The 26,812-nt window shown below is 44.0% G+C and overlaps 2 protein-coding genes across 3 annotated transcripts in view; both read right to left on the reverse strand.

The window, feature by feature from the left end:
- Nucleotides 1-834: 834 nt before the first annotated feature.
- LOC106609345 (carbohydrate sulfotransferase 11) overlaps nt 835-26,812 on the reverse strand; it is a 77,212-nt gene continuing 51,234 nt past the window's right edge. For both annotated transcript variants that reach the window (XM_082977712.1, XM_014208078.3), the window contains exons 3-4: nt 2,338-2,567; nt 835-1,597 (exon numbers count right to left, since the gene is read on the reverse strand). In XM_082977712.1, coding sequence (XP_082833838.1) covers nt 973-1,597; nt 2,338-2,567 — 855 coding nt within the window. In that variant the 3' untranslated portion in view covers nt 835-972. The remainder of the gene's footprint in view (nt 1,598-2,337; nt 2,568-26,812) is intronic.
- On the reverse strand, nt 16,230-18,948 carry LOC145880038 (E3 ubiquitin-protein ligase TRIM39-like). The gene is made up of 2 exons (XM_082977711.1): nt 18,752-18,948; nt 16,230-18,503 (listed from the first exon to the last, which is right to left on the reverse strand). The coding sequence occupies exon 2, from the start codon at nt 18,499-18,501 to the stop codon at nt 16,861-16,863; it is 1,641 nt and encodes a 546-aa protein (XP_082833837.1). The 5' UTR covers nt 18,502-18,503; nt 18,752-18,948; the 3' UTR covers nt 16,230-16,860.

Here is a 26,812-nt window from a genome sequence, read left to right on the forward strand (position 1 = left end):
CCTCTCTGGGTCAGTGGGAGGCCCCTAACACCTGTCAATCACATCCGGTGCACCCATTCACAACGGCACTTCCTTTCTCCTTCTGACCACTTCCTGTGGCTTAAAGCCTTGAGGGTGCTCAGTGTCTTTCTAAAATGGCCGCCGTTTCAGATCCTGCTGTGGGAGTCTGAGGCCTCACCTGGCAAACCTTCTTTTCACCTATGACGATGGCGATCTTGACAGCATAGCTACTACTTTAGAGCAGTTGGCTGTAAATTGTAGCTCCACTCTTTACACCTGATGGTTCTAGAGGTCTTTAGAGCAAAGTCAATAGACAGCTATAATGAGGAGGGCTTGAGGTGGAGCCAAGAGCCAGTATACTTATCAAACGTATAATTGGTGGGTGCTATCAAACACACCCAGGATACAGCACACTGAAGGACATGGATGTGTTTTACAATTTGACGGAGTTTCGTTATTGTTCGTTATAAAATAAGCTCAGCTCCCATGATGCTTTGGGGCCAGGGCGCGTGCATGCGAGGCCACCATTTGCTGTGCAGAATCCAAAGCAGCCTAATTGGTCAAGAGTCCCACCTCATTTACATACAGAACACACATCAATCACTCTCCAAGAGTCCTGCTTCTCTCCTCTATTTCCCCTCTTAGAAAACCTCTGACATCAGCTCCACCCGAACCCTGCATTCTCATGGTATAGGATCTCCACTTCCTCCTTTATTACCTTCAGGACAATGCTGATTGGATAACAAAGATTCTTTCACATCAAATCGGATCCAGCACCTTTCCTCAATCTCTGTCCCTCCCATTCACCTCAGCCCTTCCTGTTCACCCCCAGAAACAGTGACGACAGTTTTTGAATAAAGCTTTCGCAAAAATATCCATTCTCCTCTCTCTCAGTTATTTTTTTCTTCTCTTATTAAAAGTGGATCGTGCCCAGAGTCCCAGCTGGCTAGTCATGTCCTGGTCCGCTAGTCGTTAGTCCAGTCGCAGATAGCTTGGCGTGGAGTAGTTGAACATGAGGAAGTCCAGTTTATACAGCTGGAAGAGCTGGCTGTGCTGCTGGGAGCTGATGTTGCTGAAGAACTGGGCCGTCATGCTGTCTGTGGTGCGGGTGGACTTGGCGTAGGTCGGGAAGCGCACCGACTCGCCCACCCCCGCCAGCCGCAGAACGTAGTTGGCGTCTTCCTCCAGGGTTTCGTACTTGCCCACCAGGTCATAGTGGATGTGACAGGGGTGGCACAGCTGGTACACCGTCTGCCAGTGCTCGTTGAGCGGGCCGTCGCGTTGCGTGGCCGGGTCGACAAGATACTCGGCGAACTCCCGGAACTTGACGTCGGCGCCGTTGAGCAGCGCCTCCTGCGTGGCGTTCTTGCGGTAGCGGCGGACGATCTTGGTGCCGAAGCGACGGTGGAAGGAGGAGTTGTACTTGAGGGTGAACTTGTTGCGGTAAGCGGAGACGAGCCTCTCGAAGGGCTCCCGGACGAACAGGAACTTGAGGTAGCTCTTGAGGCGGTGGTTGATCTCAGCGATGCTGTACTGGTTCAGATATTTCAGGTTGGATGGGACGTGGGCCTCGTTGGAAGGGATCTCCATAGGGTCACTGGGATGGAGAGAAATAAAGACCATGAGGAACAGAATAAAAATAACACAAACAATGAAAAGTATCTAAATTGTAGTAGGAGTGGTAGTAAAAGTAACAGCAGTTATAAACACTGAGTACACAAAACATTAAGAACACCTGCTCTTTCCATGACATAGACTGACCAGGTGAATCCAGGTGAAATCTATGATCCCTTATTGATGTCACTTGTTAAAGAAGGATTTTTAAGCCTTGAGACAATTGAGACATGGATTGTGTCTGTTTGTCATTCAGAGGGTGAATGGGCGAGATAAAATATTTAAGTGCCTTTGAACAGGGTATGGTAGTACGTGCCAGGAGCACCAGTTTGTGTCAAGAACTGCAACGCTGCTGGGTTTTTCACGCTCAACAGTTTCCCGTGTGTATCAAGAACGGTCCACCACCCAAAGGACATCCAGCCAACTTGACACAACTGTGGGAAGCATTGGAGTCAACATGGGCCAGAATCCCTGTGGAACGCTTTCGACACCTTGTAGAGTCCATGACCCAATGAACTGTTCTGAGGGCAAAAGGGGGAGGTACAACTCAATATTAGGATGTTATGTGACAGCGTAGTCGTATCAGTAGTAATATTATAAAATAAAACATTTTCCACTATTCAGCTTTTTTACATCAATAATCGTTTATTTATTGTGTTCCTTTCGGAAAATGTGTCTTGCATGTTATCTCAAATCTTAATAGTAGTTTCCTATGCTACTGACCTGTACTTGCCGCGTCCCGTGAGGACCATCATGACGCGTTTCCAGTTGGTGCAGGCCACCTTGGGGACATAGCAGTAGATGAGCTCATGCTCCTCATCCACCACCAGGTGTTTGAGGTCACCAGGGGTCAGGACCCGGCGCTTGCGGCTGGATGCACTCTGAGCCCGACATGACTCTGCTACCTGGTCTCTCCTCCCCTGGTGGAGGATGGCGGCACTGGAGAACTCCGACTGGGAGAGGGAGAGGGAGAGAGAGAGAGAGAAGAAGAAAAAAGGAGATATATTAATCTTCTGGAATACAAATGATGATCTATGGGGAGCTGACTAATACAATATGCATAGTTCCCATTTCATTCAACAGTAGCTCACTTGATCCACACATTTCAGTGTAAAGAAAGAAGGATGGGGAAGAAGGGACGGAATAATGGAAAGGGGAGAGGAGGAAGTGAGGGAGGGCTGTTCTTGATCTAAAGAGCAGGAATGTTTTCTTAGAGCTGGTGATTGTTTTTGTTCTGTACCCTAAATAACCCTTTCAGGGAATTCCCTTGTTTCCCCGGGGACTCTAAATCGATCAGACCGTGCCCTGTGTCGCTGCACATTCTCAGACACACGCACGTGCACACACAGCACGACAGCCAGTCAGTGCCACAGCTGTATGCCATACCAGAGAGTAGAGAATAGGGCTAGGCCTTTGAGGAGGGTTGCTAAAATAACTCATGTCTGGGACCACCTCCATGCTCTCAGCACTTAACCAAACTAAAAGCCTTGTGTTAGTGCTTGAACCCCTCCATGAACCATTTATCAAGTGATACGTATATACAGTATATGGCATCTAAGTAAATGTGAACAAATCATGCTTTGTACACCTAAATATAACTGTGAGACAGGTTCTGCCAGATCAATTAGCCATTGAAGAGATAATGTGGAGTACAGCACAGCGATGGGAAATATGGTCAAACAAAAAGCTCAAAGAGCAGACGCGGTGGGGTTATGATAGTTACGTTTCACGTCACAGTCCATTACCCTTTAAGTAAAACCCATTCCCTTTAAGAGGTCATCAGAGACTGATGGTCATGAGTCACTGAAACAGCAACACTGAGATATTACTACTACTGCTGTTATGGTCCCACGGGTGAAGTCTATTGTGCATCTAAAAACTGCATCATAATCCCTATATAGTGCACTACTTTTGACCAGGCCCTGGGCCCAAAAGTAGTGAGCAATAGGAAATAGGGTGCTATTTCAGACGCACTCTGTCTTTATCTGAGTTCCTGTCCTAAACACAGGTATGGACAGGTACTGTACTGTGTGTTTACATTCTATAGTAGAGTAGTTGGAAGGCTGTGGTGGGGTTCCTTTGTATTCAGGAACCTTGGACGAAGACTGAGCTAGACCCATACACAGCAGAGAGACAGGACTGAGCTATAGTTATACACAGCAGAGAGACAGGACTGAGCTATAGTTATACACAGCAGAGAGACAGGACTGAGCTATAGTTATACACAGCAGAGACACAGGACTGAGCTATAGTTATAGACAGCAGAGAGACAGGACTGATCTATAGTTATACACAGCAGAGAGACAGGACTGAGCTATAGTTATACACAGCAGAGAGACAGGACTGAGCTATAGTTATACACAGCAGAGAGACAGGACTGAGCTATAGTTGTACACAGCAGAGAGACAGGACTGAGCTATAGTTATACACAGCAGAGAGACAGGACTGAGCTATAGTTATACACAGCAGAGAGACAGGACTGAGCTATAGTTATAGACAGCAGAGAGACAGGACTGATCTATAGTTATACACAGCAGAGAGACAGGACTGAGCTATAGTTATACACAGCAGAGAGACAGGACTGAGCTACAGCCATACACAGCAGAGAGACAGGACTGAGCTACAGTTATACACAGCAGAGAGACAGGACTGAGCTACAGTTATACACAGCAGAGAGACAGGACTGAGCTATAGTTATACACAGCAGAGAGACAGGACTGAGCTATAGTTATACACAGCAGAGAGACGGGACTGAGCTATAGTTATACACAGCAGAGACACAGGACTGAGCTATAGTTATACACAGCAGAGAGACAGGACTGAGCTACAGCCATACACAGCAGAGAGACAGGACTGAGCTATAGTTATACACAGCAGAGAGACAGGACTGAGCTATAGTTATACACAGCAGAGAGACAGGACTGAGCTATAGTTATACACAGCAGAGAGACAGGACTGAGCTATAGTTATACACAGCAGAGACACAGGACTGAGCTATAGTTATACACAGCAGAGAGACAGGACTGAGCTACAGCCATACACAGCAGAGAGACAGGACTGAGCTATAGTTATACACAGCAGAGAGACAGGACTGAGCTATAGTTATACACAGCAGAGAGACAGGACTGAGCTATAGTTATACACAGCAGAGAGACAGGACTGAGCTATAGTTATACACAGCAGAGAGACAGGACTGAGCTATAGTTGTACACAGCAGAGAGACAGGACTGAGCTATAGTTGTACACAGCAGAGAGACAGGACTGAGCTATAGTTATACACAGCAGAGAGACAGGACTGAGCTATAGTTATACACAGCAGAGAGACAGGACTGAGCTATAGTTATACACAGCAGAGAGACAGGACTGAGCTATAGTTATACACAGCAGAGACACAGGACTGAGCTATAGTTATACACAGCAGAGAGACAGGACTGAGCTATAGTTATACACAGCAGAGAGACAGGACTGAGCTATAGTTATACACAGCAGAGAGACAGGACTGAGCTATAGTTATACACAGCAGAGAGACAGGACTGAGCTATAGTTGTACACAGCAGAGAGACAGGACTGAGCTATAGTTGTACACAGCAGAGAGACAGGACTGAGCTATAGTTATACACAGCAGAGAGACAGGACTGAGCTATAGTTATACACAGCAGAGAGACAGGACTGAGCTATAGTTATACACAGCAGAGACACAGGACTGAGCTATAGTTATACACAGCAGAGAGACAGGACTGAGCTATAGTTATACACAGCAGAGAGACAGGACTGAGCTATAGTTATACACAGCAGAGAGACAGGACTGAGCTACAGTTATACACAGCAGAGAGACAGGACTGAGCTACAGTTATACACAGCAGAGAGACAGGACTGAGCTCTAGTTATACACAGCAGAGAGACAGGACTGAGCTATAGTTATACACAGCAGAGAGACAGGACTGAGCTATAGTTATACACAGCAGAGACACAGGACTGAGCTATAGTTATACACAGCAGAGAGACAGGACTGATCTATAGTTATACACAGCAGAGAGACAGGACTGAGCTATAGTTATACACAGCAGAGACACAGGACTGAGCTATAGTTATACACAGCAGAGAGACAGGACTGAGCTACAGCCATACACAGCAGAGAGACAGGACTGAGCTATAGTTATACACAGCAGAGAGACAGGACTGAGCTATAGTTATACACAGCAGAGAGACAGGACTGAGCTACAGCCATACACAGCAGAGAGACAGGACTGAGCTATAGTTATACACAGCAGAGAGACAGGACTGAGCTACAGTTATACACAGCAGAGAGACAGGACTGAGCTATAGTTATACACAGCAGAGAGACAGGACTGAGCTATAGTTATACACAGCAGAGAGACAGGACTGAGCTACAGCCATACACAGCAGAGACACAGGACTGAGCTATAGTTATACACAGCAGAGAGACAGGACTGATCTATAGTTATACACAGCAGAGAGACAGGACTGAGCTATAGTTATACACAGCAGAGACACAGGACTGAGCTATAGTTATACACAGCAGAGACACAGGACTGAGCTATAGTTATACACAGCAGAGACACAGGACTGAGCTATAGTTATACACAGCAGAGAGACAGGACTGAGCTATAGTTATACACAGCAGAGAGACAGGACTGAGCTATAGTTATACACAGCAGAGAGACAGGACTGAGCTACAGTTATACACAGCAGAGAGACAGGACTGAGCTATAGTTATACACAGCAGAGAGACAGGACTGAGCTATAGTTATACACAGCAGAGAGACAGGACTGAGCTATAGTTATACACAGCAGAGAGACAGGACTGAGCTATAGTTATACACAGCAGAGAGACAGGACTGAGCTATAGTTATACACAGCAGAGAGACAGGACTGAGCTACAGCCATACACAGCAGAGACACAGGACTGAGCTATAGTTATACACAGCAGAGAGACAGGACTGAGCTATAGTTATACACAGCAGAGAGACAGGACTGAGCTATAGTTATACACAGCAGAGAGACAGGACTGAGCTATAGTTATACACAGCAGAGACACAGGACTGAGCTATAGTTATACACAGCAGAGAGACAGGACTGAGCTACAGCCATACACAGCAGAGAGACAGGACTGAGCTATAGTTATACACAGCAGAGAGACAGGACTGAGCTATAGTTATACACAGCAGAGAGACAGGACTGAGCTACAGTTATACACAGCAGAGAGACAGGACTGAGCTATAGTTATAGACAGCAGAGAGACAGGACTGAGCTATAGTTATACACAGCAGAGACACAGGACTGAGCTATAGTTATACACAGCAGAGAGACAGGACTGAGCTATAGTTATACACAGCAGAGAGACAGGACTGAGCTATAGTTATACACAGCAGAGAGACAGGACTGAGCTACAGTTATACACAGCAGAGAGACAGGACTGAGCTATAGTTATACACAGCAGAGAGACAGGACTGAGCTATAGTTATACACAGCAGAGAGACAGGACTGAGCTATAGTTATACACAGCAGAGAGACAGGACTGAGCTACAGTTATACACAGCAGAGAGACAGGACTGAGCTATAGTTATAGACAGCAGAGAGACAGGACTGAGCTATAGTTATACACAGCAGAGAGACAGGACTGAGCTATAGTTATACACAGCAGAGAGACAGGACTGAGCTATAGTTATACACAGCAGAGAGACAGGACTGAGCTATAGTTATACACAGCAGAGAGACAGGACTGAGCTATAGTTATACACAGCAGAGAGACAGGACTGAGCTATAGTTATACACAGCAGAGAGACAGGACTGAGCTATAGTTATACACAGCAGAGAGACAGGACTGAGCTATAGTTATACACAGCAGAGAGACAGGACTGAGCTATAGTTGTACACAGCAGAGAGACAGGACTGAGCTATAGTTGTACACAGCAGAGAGACAGGACTGAGCTATAGTTATACACAGCAGAGAGACAGGACTGAGCTATAGTTATACACAGCAGAGAGACAGGACTGAGCTATAGTTATACACAGCAGAGACACAGGACTGAGCTATAGTTATACACAGCAGAGAGACAGGACTGAGCTATAGTTATACACAGCAGAGAGACAGGACTGAGCTATAGTTATACACAGCAGAGAGACAGGACTGAGCTATAGTTATACACAGCAGAGAGACAGGACTGAGCTATAGTTATAGACAGCAGAGAGACAGTACTGAGCTATAGTTATACACAGCAGAGAGACAGGACTGAGCTATAGTTATACACAGCAGAGAGACAGGACTGAGCTACAGTTATACACAGCAGAGAGACAGGACTGAGCTATAGTTATACACAGCAGAGAGACAGGACTGAGCTATAGTTATACACCGCAGAGAGACAGGACTGATCTATAGTTATACACAGCAGAGAGACAGGACTGAGCTATAGTTATACACAGCAGAGAGACAGGACTGAGCTATAGTTATAGACAGCAGAGAGACAGGACTGAGCTACAGTTATACACAGCAGAGAGACAGGACTGAGCTATAGTTATACACAGCAGAGAGACAGGACTGAGCTATAGTTATACACAGCAGAGAGACAGGACTGAGCTATAGTTATACACAGCAGAGAGACAGGACTGAGCTATAGTTATAGACAGCAGAGAGACAGTACTGAGCTATAGTTATACACAGCAGAGAGACAGGACTGAGCTATAGTTATACACAGCAGAGAGACAGGACTGAGCTACAGTTATACACAGCAGAGAGACAGGACTGAGCTATAGTTATACACAGCAGAGAGATAGGACTGAGCTATAGTTATACACCGCAGAGAGACAGGACTGATCTATAGTTATACACAGCAGAGAGACAGGACTGATCTATAGTTATAGACAGCAGAGACACAGGACTGAGCTATAGTTATACACAGCAGAGAGACAGGACTGAGCTATAGTTATACACAGCAGAGAGACGGGACTGAGCTATAGTTATACACAGCAGAGAGACAGGACTGAGCTAGTTTAACAAGGCACGTTCCCTCTGTCTTTCCACTGTATCTGTCTGCATGTCATCTCTCTCCCATCTCCCTCCCTCTCAATCTCTCGACATGTCAACTTCACTTCTCCACAAATTAGTTTGAGAGGCCCGAGCGAGTGACTGAACAAACGACTGATGCTTGATAATGAACGAGTCGGAGGGAAAAAAGTGACACCCTCCTCCTCACCATCATCTTTTTTTCTCCCCCTCTTTTTCTTTGTCTTATCTCCATTACTCCATTGTCATGCCACATCACATCAAAGCTGACTGGGAGGGAGAGACACTGTGAACACCAGCTCTTTGTTAAGTGGAATTTTCACTTTTGCTCCTCGCAGCGCTATAAAGGCCCTAGATCACACTGAGCACAACTTCATGAAGCGAAAGAACATCTCTCCATCTCTCTCGGTGGAGAACAAGAACTATAATTAACGGAGTGACAGAGGAGAGAGAGAGAGAGAGAGAGAGAGAGAGAGAGAGAGAGAGAGAGAGAGAGAGATTGAGAGAGAACCTTGTCATGTCTCCCCCTTCCCGTTGGATAGTTAACTTCTTGTCGTTTTATCTCCTCTTCTATCTGAGGAGCGAGCGAAGCTCTTATGTAGTGGTAATGATGGGAGGAGGAAGAGATGGAGAGGTAGAAGAGGATATCAGAGATGTGTCTCTCCATAGAGACAGCCTACAGTGATGGATGTCAGAGCTCACAGGCCCTAAGTGATTCTGCCATGCTGTTCTTATGGGAGAACAGACACGATCCAAGTCTGTCTCTGAGCCTCAACCTACAGCAACATACTGTAGAGTAACAGTGCAGACATTTAGTCTGCATACCGGTAAGTACATGAGCACAGCGCTCTTCTCCTGCCTGTGTTAGAAAGAGTCCTCCTAGGTATCTGGATGAGCCATCGCTCTTTGACGGTCTCTCCCTCTCTGTAGTCAAGTGGTTTCTCAAACCCTTGTATCAGATCAGCACTTCCTCTGTAACTACAACAAAGTCCTCATCGATTGAGAGTCTGTGTGCGTGATGTCTGCAGTCTCCAATGGCATCTCCTGTTCCATTCCCTCAGGGCGAGCTGTCAATCAAAAACGCCAGCACGTCTGATAATGTTCGAGTGTCCGTGTGTGCATGTGTACTGCGTGTGCATGCAGCAACATTTCCAGTTTGCTAAAAACAGTATGTCCCTCCCTGACTCCATAAGTCCATTTATTCCCAGATATATGAATATGGTAATATCAAGTCAAGCCTGTCACATTTCCACACATCAAGCTAGCTTTTGGTGATGAGCCAAGGGACTGTGTGTTTTTGTATTCACAACAGTGTTCTCTTCTGTAACCGCACTTTTGTTAGTGAAATGTATGAGTAATAAGGAGTTATTAATATCTGCGTTTCCATGTTTCATTTCATAATTTACTTTCTGTCACGGCTTAACAGTCTTACTGAGGTTTGTTATGATGTTGAAATATGCGATTGCTCCTCTTCTGCACAGCGCAGCTATAATAAATAGCCCATTGCAGTTCTGCTGATGGTCGCAAACACTAACGACACAAGCTCTTTATAGGCACAGGTGACGTACTAGAGGAGAGGGGAGGGAGAGACTAAAGGCTGGCAGCCTACATGGATACAGTACAACTTCATTCACTCTGTTTTAGAGCAAATGTAGGATACAGTTGAAGTGGGAAGTTTACATACACCTTAGCCAAATACATTTAAACTCAGTTTTTCACAATTCCTGACATTTAATCCTAGTAAAAAATCCCTGTCTTAGGTCAGTTAGGATCACCACTTTATTGTAAGAATGTGAAATGTCAGAATAATAGTAGAGAGAATGATTTATTTCAGCTTTTATTGGTTGGGATGGTGTTCTTCAGCTTGCAAGCATCCCCCTTTTTCCTCCAAACATAACAATGGTAATTATGGCCAAACAGTTCTATTTTTGTTTCATCAGACCAGAGGACATTTCTCCAAAAAGTACGATATTTGCCCCCATGTGCAGTTGCAAACCGTAGTCTGGCTTTTTTATGCCGATTTTGGAGCAATAGCTTCTCCTTGCTGAGCAGCCTTTCAGGTTATGTCAATATAGGACTCTACAATATAGGACTTTACTGTGGATATAGATACTTTTGTACCTGTTTCCTCCAGCATCTTCACAAGGTCCTTTGCTGTTGTCCTGAGATTGATTAGCACCTTTCGTACCAAAGTACGTTCATCTCTAGGAGACAGAACACGTCTCCTTCCTGAGCGGTATGACGGCTGTATGGTCCCATGGTGTTTATACTTGCGTACTATTGCTTGTACAGATGAACGTGGTACCTTCAGGCGTTTGCAAATTGCTCCCAAGGATGAACCAGGTCTTGGCTGATTTCTTTTGATTTCCCCATGATGTCAAGCAAAGAGGCACTGAGTTTGAAGGTAGGCCTTGAAATACATCCACAGATACACCTCCAATTGACTCAAATGATGTCAATTAGCCTATCAGAAGCTTCTAAAGCCATGACATAAATTTCGGGAATTTTCCAAGTTGTTTAAAGGCACAGTCAAATTAGTGTATGTAAACTTCTGACCCACTGGAATTGTGATACAGTGAATTATAAGTGAAATAATCTGTCAGTAAACAATTGTTGGAAAAATTACTTGTGTCATGCACAAAGTAGATGGCAAACTATAGTTTCTTAAAAATAAATTTGTGGAGTGGTTAAAAACGAGTTTTAATGACTCCAACCTAAGTGTATGTAAACTTCCGACTTCAGCTGTATGCTATAGAGTGGGAGAGATAGTTTAAGATGGATGGATAGAGAGAGAGAGAGAGAGAGAGAGAGAGAGAGAGAGAGAGAGAGAGAGAGAGAGAGAGAGAGAGAGAGAGAGAGAGAGAGAGAGAGAGAGAGAGAGAGAGAGAGAGAGAGAGAGAGAGAGAGAGAGAGAGAGAGAGAGAGAGAGAGAGAGAGAGAGAGAGAGAGGACTAAGAAAGAGAGACAGGGACAGAGAGTGATAAAAAAAGTGTAAGATGTGCATCATTAACCCTGGTGAGTGGACTCTCCTGAGGAGGCAGCAGGGAGAGGAGAACCAGAGGGCAGAAGGACCCTCATCCTCCTCTCTGGACTAGACTACTGTAATAAACCTGTACTACAGTAATGACAGGGACAGGAGACATGAGGACAGACAGATAGAGGGAAGGAAATGAAAGAGGGAGAAGGACAGTCAGAGGGAAGGAAAGGAAAGAGGGAGAAAGACAGACAGAAGGGAGGAAAAGAAAGAGGGAGAAAGACTGACAGAGAGGGAAGGAAAGGAAAGATGGAGAAAGACAGAGAGGGAAGGAAAGGAAAGAGGGAGAAAGACAGACAGGGGTAAGGAAAGGAAAGAGGGAAAAAGACAGACAGGGGTAAGGAAAGGAAAGAAGGAGAAGGACAGACAGAGAGGGAAGGAAAGGAAAGAGGATGAAGGACAGACAGACAGAGGGGAGGGAAGGAAAGAGGGAGAAGGACAGACAGACAGAGGGGAGGGAAGGAAAGAGGGAGAAGGACAGACAGACAGAGGGGAGGAAAGGAAAGAGGATGAAGGACAGACAGACAGAGGGGAGGGAAGGAAAGAGGGAGAAGGACAGACAGACAGAGGGAGAAGGACAGACAGACAGAGGGGAGGGAAGGAAAGAGGGAGAAGGACAGACAGACAGAGGGAGAAGGACAGACAGGAGGGGAGGGAAGGAACGAGGGAGAAGGACAGACAGGGAAAGGAGAAAGTCAGACAGCCATAAGTGTAGGCAGGAAATCCTTGTCTGCATGCCAGTCTGAAATGGACAGAAACATCCAGCTGTAAATCCTGCTCCTGAACATATACTACACCATACATCTGATGAAACTCTGAAATGGCTCCAACTTTGCAATTGTTCTACCTCTTCGTGTGTGTGTGTGTGTGTGTGTGTGTGTGTGTGTGTGTGTGTGTGTGTGTGTGTGTGTGTGTGTGTGTGTGTGTGTGTGTGTGTGTGTGTGTGTGTAGGGTCTCCTACCAAAACAAGCTCAGTGTACTTCTTCTTCTTCAGACCACGGGTACTTCAACCCACCCACGCCTTATTCTCTGCTCTATATGTCAACAATGACATTCAACAAACTTCTCCCTGAGGCCATCATTTAGCCTACTGTATGTACACACCTTACACTACCCTCCATTTCAATCAGCTACAGTATAGAACACCAAAACAAAAAGATACACATTAAGCTCTTGGCATCCTATACATTATCCTACAGAAAACACACAGGAGAACATACGTAGTACCCACGATAGCCCTACACTAAACCCAGCCTTCCCTCCCTCTAGTGCAGTATTAAGCAATGATTTAACACACACACGGACGGACGGGTGCACGAACACACACACAACCCTTGCCCTTACAGGCCCGGTCCATAACAAGACAGAACAGTTTGATACATAACGCCCTCCGAGCGCACCGCTACACAGGATATATGCTTTAATTAAAACAAAATACAACAAAGGCTAGTAGTTTGACACCAGCTGGTCTAATTCCCTCACCAAACATTCATTCAAGAAGATCTAAATTCATATTCCTATAAGACTGATTGAGATCAATCAAATGACTGACTTGGAGATGCAGTTTGGACGTTTCACCGGTGAAAACGTGAAGAATTATCATTCACGATTGACAATGATGGTGGCCTATTTTGACTTTAGGTAGCCTATTCTGAATTGGATGTTTGTGGGTATTAAAAATGGAAAATTTTCTTGAGGAAATATGAGTGGGCATAGGCAGACGTTGCAATTGGAGGATGCATTTTATGCACATGCTGTAATGACAGGCTAGTCAATCTGTCAGTACAAACTTTAAGTAAATGATGATGTCATTTACAAAAACTGCTCCTGCATCACTGTCTATGACCACAGACCTGCATCTCAAGTGTGTGTGTGTGTGTGTGTGTGTGTGTGTGTGTGTGTGTCACTGACGGCAGTCTGCCTCCCCCCTAGTCCATTGGGGCCTTGATGGTCCTCCAGTCTCAAGGCAGATGTAATGTACGTTCTGTGAGTGAAGGCAGCCATTTTGTGCCCATGCCCCAGAATAGAAGGAGCGCAGTTGGCAGGGTAACTGCTTGGCTGGCTGACACACACACTCTCTCTCTCACTGCATTTACTGTCAGTCTCTGTAGTCCATTTGAGCTTAAAACAATGTCATTGATCATCCTTGAGCTGTTTCTACAACTTGATTGGAGTCCACCTGTGGTAAATTCTATTGATTGGACATGATTTGGAAAGGCACACACCTGTCTATATAAGGTCCCACAGTTGACAGTGCATGTCAGAGCAAAAACCAAGCAATGAGGTCGAAGGAATTGTCCGTAGAGCTCCGAGACAGGATTGTGCTGAGACACAGATCTGGGGAAGGGTACCAAAAAAATGTCTGTAGCATTGAAGGTCCCCAAGAACAGTTAGTTACATAACAGAGAGGATCATGTTATTGACCAGGTCGGGCTCAGTCATGGAATGGAAGTGTAGACCTACTGTATGGGTCAATACATAACTGAATAATCTGACTGACATCAAATCAATAACTAGCATCCTACTACAACTCACTCAGTGTCACGTCCTGACCAGTATAAGGGGTTATTTGTTATTGTAGTTTGGTCAGGACGTGGCAGGGGTGTGTTTCTTTAGAGTGTTTCGGGGTTTGTTGGGTTATTTTCTTGTTAGTCTATTTCTATGTTAGTTCTAGTATGTCTATTTCTATGTGGTGTTTGTTGGGTTGACCTTCAATTGGAAGCAGCTGCTCCTAGTTGCTTCTAATTGAAGGTCCTATTTAGTAGGGGTGTTTTTCTATGGGATTTTGTGGGTAGTTGTTCCTTGTATAGATGTAAGCCTTACAGGACTGTTTATCGTTGGTTTTTTGTATACTTTTGTTTTGTTTTTCCTTCTTTCTGCCAAATAAAAAGAAGATGAGAATACACACTCCCACTGCATTTTGGTCTAATCAATCCGATGCCCGTGACACTCAGTCAGTCAGTGTGTTTTCACCTATCCTCTCCTAATCCACAGCTAAGAAGCCCCTTGAGACTATTACATTTAATCTCACACAATAATACAACAATCTGGTTTTGCGACATTCACCAAGGGTGAAAAGAGCAGAAAATAGAAAACGATTTATTTTCCCACCCAGCCGAGGAACTGCACACCTGGCAAAGGCATTGTCTGAATTTCATTTTCAATTTTCTTCTCCTAAATTGTATTTGGAAGCAACTAAAGCATCTGCTTTGGTCAGGGATAAACACATCAGCATGCTGCAAGCTGTACATTTCCCAATGTCAGATTCTGCTGTGTGTGTGAGCTGCTCTCTGGCTCTCCACATTACTCTACAACCAGGGATGTAGTGCAGCCGGAGTGCGGAGGAGCGACGCTCCCTCACTCTTTTCAATTTGACAATACACAGAGCAGGTAAAACTTTTCCTGAAAAATTTATTCTGATCAATTCGAAATAAATTATATTTAATTACAACAAAAATTCCACAACAAACTAAATAAATATGTATAGCAGCCTAGAGGTAAATGGTGGTTTCTTCCCTGTCTTCTCTCTGTCGATTGTAAGAAGGATGAAGAACTATAGGCTAGCCTAGTGGTTAGAGCGTTGGGCCAGTAACCGAAAGGTTGCTTGATTGAACCCCCGAGTTGACAAGGTGAAAATCTCTCTGCCCCTGAGCAAGGCAGTTAACCCACTGTTCCCCGGGCGCCGAAGACGTGGATGTTGATTAAGGAAGCCCCCTGCACCTCTCTGATTCAGAAGGGTTGGGTTAAATGCAGAAGACATGGATGTTGATTAAGGAAGCCCCCTGCACCTCTCTGATTCAGAAGGGTTGGGTTAAATGCAGAAGACATGGATGTTGATTAAGGAAGCCCCCTGCACCTCTCTGATTCAGAAGGGTTGGGTTAAATGCAGAAGACATGGATGTTGATTAAGGAAGCCCCCTGCACCTCTCTGATTCAGAAGGGTTGGGTTAAATGCAGAAGACATGGATGTTGATTAAGGAAGCCCCCTGCACCTCTCTGATTCAGAAGGGTTGGGTTAAATGCAGAAGACATGGATGTTGATTAAGGAAGCCCCCTGCACCTCTCTGATTCAGAAGGGTTGGGTTAAATGCAGAAGACATGGATGTTGATTAAGGAAGCCCCCTGCACCTCTCTGATTCAGAAGGGTTGGGTTAAATGCAGAAGACATATTTCAGTTGAATGCGTTCAGTTGTATAACTGACGAGGTTTCCCCCTTTCCCTGGGTCAATGAAAATAAAAGAGAAAAAAAGTTCACCATGTGTCTGCCTTGATGTTCAATAAACTCCATGGACCCATGGATGACCTTGAGTGGCCCAGCCAGAGCCCGGACCTGAACCCGATCGAACTGGAGAGACCTGGAGAGACCTGGAGAGACCTGAAAATAGCTGTACAGTAATGCTCCCCGTCCAACCTGACAGAGCTTGAGAGGACCTGCAGAGAAGAGAAACTCCCCAAATACAGGTGTGCCAAGCTTGTAGCGTCATACCCAAGAAGACTCGAGGCTGTAATCGCTGTCAAAGGTGCTTTAACAAAGTACTGAATAAAGGGTCTGAATACTTATGTAAATGTGATATCAGTTTATTTTTAATACATTTACAAAAATTTCTAAAAAACTGTGTTTTGCTTTGTCATTATGGGGTATTGTGTGTAGATTGATGAAGGATTTAAAAAAAAAATGTAAATACATTTTAGAATTAGGCTGTAACGTAACAAAATGTGGAAAAGGTAAAGGGGTCTGAAATCTTTGCGAATGCACTGTATGTGTACTAAAGTAGTAGAATGTTAAATATTTGGTCCCATATTCCTAGCATGCAATGACTACATCAAGCTTGTGACTACAAATTTGTTGGATGCATTTGCTGAATGTTTTGGTTGCGTTTCAGATTATTTTGTGCCAAATAGCTATTAAATGGTAAATAATGTATTGTGTCATTTTGGAGTCACTTAAATAAGAATAGAATATGTTTCTGAACACTTCTACATTAATCTACCATGATTATGGATAATCCTGAATGAATCGTGAATAAGGATGAGTGAGAAAGTTAGACGCACAAAATATCGTACCCCCCCCAAACAAATTGGGTATGATATTTCTGCATCTGAAATATTCTTTGTGATGTATGACAACAGATTATGACTATTCTAAATATATTTATTCTATTGGCAAGTTAGATTTTCAGATTAAAACTCAGTCTGTGTGATTGACAGGAGAAATGATCAGAGGGGCAGAGTTTTTACCACCATCATTTCTACAAGGAGAGAAGTATGGATAGAGTTTCTCAGTGAAGGTACAGCCAGTGAAAGAGTAGATATGAGACCTGGCCTCCACATTATAAAAGGAGACCTGACCCTCCTCATAATCAACAAACACCCCCACCTTCTGGGGCTTTTCTCTCAGGTATAAGGGGACACGGGGGGAGGTACAGGCTGAGTACTTACACTCATCCCTCAGGACCACAGCCCAGAATCCATTAAATGGGCTCTTTGTGATCTTCCCCTTCCTGATGATGGATTCTCTGGCCACTCCTAAAGTCCATGTAGTTTTCACCTGAACATTCACCTCATAGTAAAATCTCCCAGAGGAGAAACCCTCCTTTCCTAGGACATTTAAAGCTCTGTCAAACCTCTTTGGATTATAAGGTTTATTAAGCTGTGTGCCTCCATGTCTCACCTGTTTTCTATCCTCAGACATGATGAGAGACGGATGTGCTGTATCAGGATCCAGAGTCACATCCACTGCATACTGCTGTATCCTCTTCAGTTTGACTTCAGGCAGCTTCTCCATCTGTTTATTCAGTGTCTCCTCCAGCTGAGATACAGCTCTCATCACAGTCCCCACACACAGATCACTGTGAACACTGATCTCAGACCAGTCCTTGATGGGTAGGGGGGTGCACAGGGATGGGATGCTCTGGAGGAGGTGGAGGTGGTCCTCAGTGTGTGAGAGCTGCTCCAGCTCAGTGCTTGTCCTCTTTAGCTCAGTGATTTCCTGCTCCAGCTCTTTGATGAGCCCTTCAGCCTGCGTCTCTGTTGCTTTCAGCTTCTCCTCAATCACCTCAATGAGCTCAGCCTGACTTCTCTCAATGGAGCGCACCAGAGCAGTGAAGACCTGTACACTGTCTGATATCTCTCTCTCTGCCTCTCTCTTGCTGAGATCTACTGAGTGTTTGATCTCCTGAACCTTCTGCAGTCTCTCCTGGATCATCTGCTGCACTTCTGCCTCAGTCTTCCCCAGTTTAGCCTTCCTCTCTCCAAACTCTTCCTCTAGCGGGACAGTGTCATGAGTCTTCTGGTCTGTCTCAGTGCAGAATTGACACACACAAGTCTGGTCACTCCTACAGAACAGCTCTAGAGGTCTGTCGTGCTTCTTACACATCCTGTCTTCCAGGTTCTCCACAGGGTTGATCAGCTTGTGTCTCTTTAAGGCTGGGACTCTCTGATGAGGCTCCAGGTGAGTCTCACAGTAAGAGGTCTGACACACCAGGCAGGACTTCAGGGCCTTGAGCTTCATCCCAGTGCAGACATCACAGGACACTTCTACAATCATGGCAGAGCATTGGTCCGGGCTGCTGGTAGCTTTCACTTCAACTGTCTGTCTGAACTGAGCAGCCATCTCAGAAATTAAAGTATTGACGAACAGATCTGGTCTCTTATCAAATGTCTTTTTACACATGGGACACTGGCACAGGTCATTGCTATCCCAGTACTTTGTGATACAGGCCTTGCAGAAGTTGTGTCCACATGGACTAGAGACTGGCTCAGTGAACACATCCAGACAGATAGAGCACAGGAACTGCTCTTCAGACAGGAGACTGCTGGAGGTGGCCATATCTAGACAGAGACCAAAAGTGAAACCATAAACCATTTCCTGGAATCAGCCAGCTCTTGATAGTTTCAGCTTTAGAGTTGTCAACATTGTCTTATCTGATGATATTAACGAATGTTGATACATGATGATACAACATAGACAACCGTAGATTGAAAAGAGTAACATAGCGTAGAATCTGCATCAATAAAAAAGGAAATATACACAGTAAACACAGTAAAGCTTAACTTTCCATGTCAATCTCTCTACTCACCTGTATGTTTTTGTGGATGATATGTCTGTCCTTTCTGTCCTTGGTGTCAAAGAGTAGGAGATTCAGCGTGTAGTCTGAACATGTAGCTATTTAGTAGATTTCTGAAGTGCTGGACAGTTTGGTCCCGTAAACAAGATACTGTACGTCTCTCTACTTCAGTTTCAGTACAACAAAGTGACGTTAGTAATGCTCCTCCCCACCAGATACTGCTGTGTGATTCTCTTCCTGGAACACTTAACCCTTTACGTGGCTCAACTGTAACTGATGAAAACAGTATTGAAGAAACCAGGACTAAAGTCACTACAGCTTTTACATGACTTTTCCTAGAATCACAATATTTGAATAACTGCAGGCTACGCACACACACACACACACACACACACACACACACACACACACACACACACACACACACACCACTGCAGGGGCATCACTCACATTAGGATCCACCTGATTCTACAGCATCAGCTCACATCATCAGACAGCCAGGAGAGAACACAAAACATTCTGCTGGAAGAGTTAACCTCTCTTTCTCATACTAATCTCACCTGTAACTCCCCCTCCTCTCTTCCCTCTCTCTCTGTATTATAGAACCAGGAACCACCTGTAACTCCCCCTCCTCTCTTCCCTCTCTCTGTATTATAGAACCAGGAACCACCTGTAACTCCCCCTCCTCTCTTCCCTCTCTCTCTGTATTATAGAACCAGGAACCACCTGTAACTCCCCCTCCTCTCTTCCCTCTCTCTCTGTATTATAGAACCAGGAACCACCTGTAACTCCCCCTCCTCTCTTCTCTCTCTCTGTATTATAGAACCAGGAACCACCTGTAACTCCCCCTCCTCTCTTCCCTCTCTCTGTATTATAGAACCAGGAACCACCTGTAACTCCCCCTCCTCTCTTCTCTCTCTTTGTATTATAGAACCAGGAACCACCTGTAACTCCCCCTCCTCTCTTCCCTCTCTCTCTCTGTATTATAGAACCAGGAACCACCTGTAATTCCCCCTCCTCTCTTCCCTCTCTCTCTGTATTATAGAACCAGGAACCACCTGTAACTCCCCCTCCTCTCTTCCCTCTCTCTGTATTATAGAACCAGGAACTACCTGTAACTCCCCCTCCTCTCTTCTCTCTCTTTGTATTATAGAACCAGGAACCACCTGTAACTCCCCCTCCTCTCTTCCCTCTCTCTCTGTATTATAGAACCAGGAACCACCTGTAATTCCCCCTCCTCTCTTCCCTCTCTCTCTGTATTATAGAACCAGGAACCACCTGTAACTCCCCCTCCTCTCTTCCCTCTCTCTGTATTATAGAACCAGGAACCACCTGTAACTCCTCCTCCTCTCTTCCCTCTCTCTGTATTATAGAACCAGGAACCACCTGTAACTCCCCCTCCTCTCTTCCCTCTCTCTCTGTATTATAGAACCAGGAACCACCTGTAACTCCCCCTCCTCTCTTCCCTCTCTCTGTATTATAGAACCAGGAACCACCTGTAACTCCCCCTCCTCTCTTCCCTCTCTCTGTATTATAGAACCAGGAACCACCTGTAACTCCTCCTCCTCTCTTCCCTCTCTCTGTATTATAGAACCAGGAACCACCTGTAACTCCCCCTCCTCTCTTCCCTCTCTCTCTGTATTATAGAACCAGGAACCACCTGTAACTCCTCCTCCTCTCTTCCCTCTCTCTCTGTATTATAGAACCAGGAACCACCTGTAACTCCCCCTCCTCTCTTCCCTCTCTCTCTGTATTATAGAACCAGGAACCACCTGTAACTCCCCCTCCTCTCTTCCCTCTCTCTCTGTATTATAGAACCAGGAACCACCTGTAATTCCCCCTCCTCTCTTCCCTCTCTCTCTGTATTATAGAACCAGGAACCACCTGTAACTCCTCCTCCTCTCTTCCCTCTCTCTGTATTATAGAACCAGGAACCACCTGTAACTCCCCCTCCTCTCTTCCCTCTCTCTCTGTATTATAGAACCAGGAACCACCTGTAACTCCCCTTCCTCTCTTCCCTCTCTCTCTGTATTATAGAACCAGCAACCACCTGTAACTCCCCCTCCTCTCTTCCCTCTCTCTGTATTATAGAACCAGGAACCACCTGTAACTCCCCCTCCTCTCTTCCCTCTCTCTGTATTATAGAACCAGGAACCACCTGTAACTCCCCCTCCTCTCTTCCCTCTCTCTGTATTATAGAACCAGGAACCACCTGTAACTCCCCCTCCTCTCTTCTCTCTCTTTGTATTATAGAACCAGGAACCACCTGTAACTCCCCCTCCTCTCTTCCCTCTCTCTGTATTATAGAACCAGGAACCACCTGTAACTCCCCCTCCTCTCTTCCCTCTCTCTCTGTATTATAGAACCAGGAACTACCTGTAACTCCCCCTCCTCTCTTCCCTCTCTCTGTATTATAGAACCAGGAACCACCTGTAACTCCCCCTCCTCTCTTCCCTCTCTCTGTATTATAGAACCAGGAACCACCTGTAACTCCCCCTCCTCTCTTCCCTCTCTCTGTATTATAGAACCAGGAACCACCTGTAACTCCCCCTCCTCTCTTCCCTCTCTCTGTATTATAGAACCAGGAACCACCTGTAACTCCCCCTCCTCTCTTCCCTCTCTCTGTATTATAGAACCAGGAACCACCTGATATGAACACTGCTCTGTGGCCACACACACACTATAAACCCTGACAAGGTTACTGTTTTATGGGGTAAAATCATATTTTCCACAGAGGGCAGACCAGGCGGTATGAGTTTTCCATTATGCCATTTATGAGGAGCAAGACCAGACAGAGAAATAAATAGTTAAATTTAAGTTAAATAAAAAATTAAAATATTTAAAAGACCAGACAGAGAGTTGCCTGCAACCCTCTTCCAGAGAAATAGTGTAACAAGGCTTCAGGTCAGTGAAATCCCATGTGAGGGCAGAGAGGAAAAGATGGGAGTGAGGAAAGAAGAGAGGAGAGAAGAGGAGAGGGAGAGGAAGCTCTGTTGAAAAGGAGCAATGTCTATGGCAGCAGCACAACACAGGAAGTTTCCACTGGCTCTGTCCAGACAACACAGGTACATATACACACACCACACACACACACACACACACACACACACACACACACACACACACACACACACACACACACACACACACACACACACACACACACACACACACACACAAGTACTAAGTGAGGTGACACTGACACCACACCCTGAGATGGCCGATTTAGATAAGGGGATATCTAATACCTCCACTATCCCATCTCTCCATGCCACACTGACACTAAATACATGTAACCAGATAATAGAGACAGGTTCTCAGGGGAAATAAAACCAGAGAGAGAGAGAAAGAGAGAGAGAAAGAGAGAGAGAAAGTGAGAGGGAGCTCCTGTGAAAATAAACCCAGTATTTTTCCACTGCTTCCAGTCTACCAGAGGACCAGAGACATGACAGGTATACAGTATCTACAGTCTACCAGAGGACCAGAGACATGACAGGTGTATAGTATCTACAGTCTACCAGAGGACCAGAGACATGACAGGTGTATAGTATCTACAGTCTACCAGAGGACCAGAGACATGACAGGTGTACAGTATCTACAGTCTACCAGAGGACCAGAGACATGACAGGTGTACAGTATCTACAGTCTACCAGAGGACCAGAGACATGACAGGTGTATAGTATCTACAGTCTACCAGAGGACCAGAGACATGACAGGTGTATAGTATCTACAGTCTACCAGAGGACCAGAGACATGACAGGTGTACAGTATCTACAGTCTACCAGAGGACCAGAGACATGACAGGTGTACAGTATCTACAGTCTACCAGAGGACCAGAGACATGACAGGTGTACAGTATCTACAGTCTACCAGAGGACCAGAGACATGACAGGTGTATAGTATCTACAGTCTACCAGAGGACCAGAGACATGACAGGTGTATAGTATCTACAGTCTACCAGAGGACCAGAGACATGACAGGTGTACAGTATCTACAGTCTACCAGAGGACCAGAGACATGACAGGTGTATAGTATCTACAGTCTACCAGAGGACCAGAGACATGACAGGTATACAGTATCTACAGTCTACCAGAGGACCAGAGACATGACAGGTGTACAGTATCTACAGTCTACCAGAGGACCAGAGACATGACAGGTGTATAGTATCTACAGTCTACCAGAGGACCAGAGACATGACAGGTGTATAGTATCTACAGTCTACCAGAGGACCAGAGACATGACAGGTGTATAGTATCTACAGTCTACCAGAGGACCAGAGACATGACAGGTGTATAGTATCTACAGTCTACCAGAGGACCAGAGACATGACAGGTGTATAGTATCTACAGCTCTGGTGAAGCCTAAAACTACATACCTGCACTTTTTTACAATCACTTTGTCACTAATTTCATAACCTTTATGTCATTTTTCAAAACTGTAGACACAAAACTCACAACCAATGATCAAAATGCACATTTTTCTAAACTAACACTTTTTTCCAATTGCTTGGATACAATACACATAAAGTTAAGATAATTTGTTCATTGAACTAAAATCACCTGTTCAAAATGACACAACTTAATATCAAAGTATTACCATTTCAAAATACAATTCACACAGTACATCTGAGATGACTGTCTATTCATTTCATTACAATGATCTAACTATCAATATATACAACTGATCAAAATGATGAGTAACTGTTGCATTACTCTTAATGCATAGTTTTATGGAAACTGACAAACAATATTCCATGTTTAGATCATGAAAGCTTCAGGATAACGAGATCCATTGACACCATTACCGTGGAACATGAACCAATTGGACTACATTATCTATGGATGTAATATTTCATCATCATTCTTTATCAGACACTGTTTCTATGGTCCCATGTACCACTTTTCCAGACCATGTTTTCAGATTTGACATTACTGTACACTCACTTTATTAGGCACACCTATCTAGTACTGGGTAGGACCCCCTTTTGCCTCCACAACAGCCTGAATTATTCACGGTGTTGTACATTAAGAGATGCCCTTCTGCACACCACTGTTTTAAACAGCTGTTATTTGAGCATTTGTGGCCTTTCTGTTAGCTTGAATGAGTCTGGACATTCTCCTCTGACCTCTCTCATTAACAAGTTGTTTTTGTCCACAGAACTGCCGCTCACTGAATGTGTTTTGTTTATCGCACCATTCTCTGTAAACTGTAGAGACTGTAGTGCGTAAAAATCCCAGGAAGGCAGCTGTTTCTGAGATGCTGGAATCACCATTTGTTGCATCAACAATCATACCACGGTCAAAGTTGCTTAGATTACTCATCTTGTCCGTTCTAATGTTTGGTCGAACAACACCTAAAGCTCTCTACTCTATATACTCTATATATTGAGTTGCAGGCAGCCACATGATTCGCTGTTTGAATGTAACCTTCCTTGATGGGCTAAATCAGGTCTGTAGAGCTGATGGCATGACCTATGTCATTGTGTGGGATAATGTCAGGTTCCACCATGCTCAAATGGTGCAAGCATGGTTTCAGGCCCATCCACAATTTACCACCCTGTACTTACCCCCATACTCTCCTTTCTTTCACCCGATTGAGGAATTTTTCTCCACATGGAAGTGGAAGGTATATGATAGGCTCCCTCACGAACAAGCCACCCTTCTCCAGGCCATGGATGACGCATGCAATGACATCACGGCAGACCAGTGTCAGGCCTGGATTCGCCTGAAGATTCTTCCCAAGATGTTTGGCTAATGAAAACATCCATTGTGATGTGGATGAGAACCTATGGTCAAATCCACAAGACAGGGTTGATGGAAATATAGAAGCACAGTAATCAATCTTTTGTTTTGTTTTTTACAGTAAGCCAGGTGAGGAACACTGCAGTTGAATATAGAATATAGAAGCACAGTAATCAATCTTTTGTTTAGCTTTTTACAGTAAACCAGGTGAGGAACACTGCAGTTGAATATAGAATATAGAAGCACAGTAATCAATCTTTTGTTTAGCTTTTTACAGTAAGCCAGGTGAGGAACACTGCAGTTGAATATAGAATATAGAAGCACAGTAATCAATCTTTTGTTTTGCTTTTTACAGTAAGCCAGGTGAGGAACACTGCAGTTGAATATAGAATATAGAAGCACAGTAATCAATCTTTTGTTTTGTTTTTTACAGTAAACCAGGTGAGGAACACTGCAGTTGAATATAGAATATAGAAGTACAGTAATCAATCTTTTGTTTAGCTTTTTACAGTAAACCAGGTGAGGAACACTGCAGTTGAATATAGAATATAGAAGCACAGTAATCAATCTTTTGTTTAGCTTTTAACAGTAAACCAGGTGAGGAACACTGCAGTTGAATATAGAATATAGAAGCACAGTAATCAATCTTTTGTTTTGTTTTTAACAGTAAACCAGGTGAGGAACACTGCAGTTGAATATAGAATATAGAAGTACAGTAATCAATCTTTTGTTTTGCTTTTAACAGTAAGCCAGGTGAGGAACACTGCAGTTGAATATAGAATATAGAAGTACAGTAATCAATCTTTTGTTTTGTTTTTAACAGTAAACCAGGTGAGGAACACTGCAGTTGAATATAGAATATAGAAGCACAGTAATCAATCTTTTGTTTTGCTTTTTACAGTAAGCCAGGTGAGGAACACTGCAGTTGAATATAGAATATAGAAGCACAGTAATCAATCTTTTGTTTAGCTTTTAACAGTAAACCAGGTGAGGAACACTGCAGGTGAATATAGAATATAGAAGCACAGTAATCAATCTTTTGTTTTGCTTTTAACAGTAAACCAGGTGAGGAACACTGCAGTTGAATATAGAATATAGAAGTACAGTAATCAATCTTTTGTTTTGCTTTTAACAGTAAGCCAGGTGAGGAACACTGCAGTTGAATATAGAATATAGAAGTACAGTAATCAATCTTTTGTTTTGTTTTTAACAGTAAACCAGGTGAGGAACACTGCAGTTGAATATAGAATATAGAAGCACAGTAATCAATCTTTTGTTTAGCTTTTTACAGTAAGCCAGGTGAGGAACACTGCAGTTGAATATAGAATATAGAAGCACAGTAATCAATCTTTTGTTTTGCTTTTTACAGTAAGCCAGGTGAGGAACACTGCAGTTGAATATAGAATATAGAAGCACAGTAATCAATCTTTTGTTTTGCTTTTTACAGTAAACCAGGTGAGGAACACTGCAGTTGAATATAGAATATAGAAGCACAGTAATCAATCTTTTGTTTAGCTTTTTACAGTAAACCAGGTGAGGAACACTGCAGTTGAATATAGAATATAGAAGCACAGTAATCAATCTTTTGTTTTGCTTTTAACAGTAAACCAGGTGAGGAACACTGCAGTTGAATATAGAATATAGAAGCACAGTAATCAATCTTTTGTTTAGCTTTTAACAGTAAGCCAGGTGAGGAACACTGCAGTTGAATATAGAATATAGAAGTACAGTAATCAATCTTTTGTTTTGTTTTTAACAGTAAACCAGGTGAGGAACACTGCAGTTGAATATAGAATATAGAAGCACAGTAATCAATCTTTTGTTTTGCTTTTTACAGTAAGCCAGGTGAGGAACACTGCAGTTGAATATAGAATATAGAAGCACAGTAATCAATCTTTTGTTTAGCTTTTAACAGTAAACCAGGTGAGGAACACTGCAGGTGAATATAGAATATAGAAGCACAGTAATCAATCTTTTGTTTTGTTTTTAACAGTAAACCAGGTGAGGAACACTGCAGTTGAATATAGAATATAGAAGTACAGTAATCAATCTTTTGTTTTGCTTTTAACAGTAAGCCAGGTGAGGAACACTGCAGTTGAATATAGAATATAGAAGTACAGTAATCAATCTTTTGTTTTGTTTTTAACAGTAAACCAGGTGAGGAACACTGCAGTTGAATATAGAATATAGAAGCACAGTAATCAATCTTTTGTTTTGCTTTTTACAGTAAGCCAGGTGAGGAACACTGCAGTTGAATATAGAATATAGAAGCACAGTAATCAATCTTTTGTTTTGCTTTTTACAGTAAGCCAGGTGAGGAACACTGCAGTTG

The sequence above is a fragment of the Salmo salar genome, chromosome 07 (genome assembly GCF_965601325.2).
Source record: "Salmo salar chromosome 07, fSalSal1, whole genome shotgun sequence".
NCBI classification, from domain to species: Eukaryota; Metazoa; Chordata; class Actinopteri; order Salmoniformes; family Salmonidae; genus Salmo; species Salmo salar.

Coding starts and splice junctions, on each gene's coding strand:
- LOC145880038 (XM_082977711.1), bottom strand. CDS start 18,501: ATGGCCACCTCCAGCAGTCTCCTGTCTGAAGAGCAGTTCCTGTGCTCT.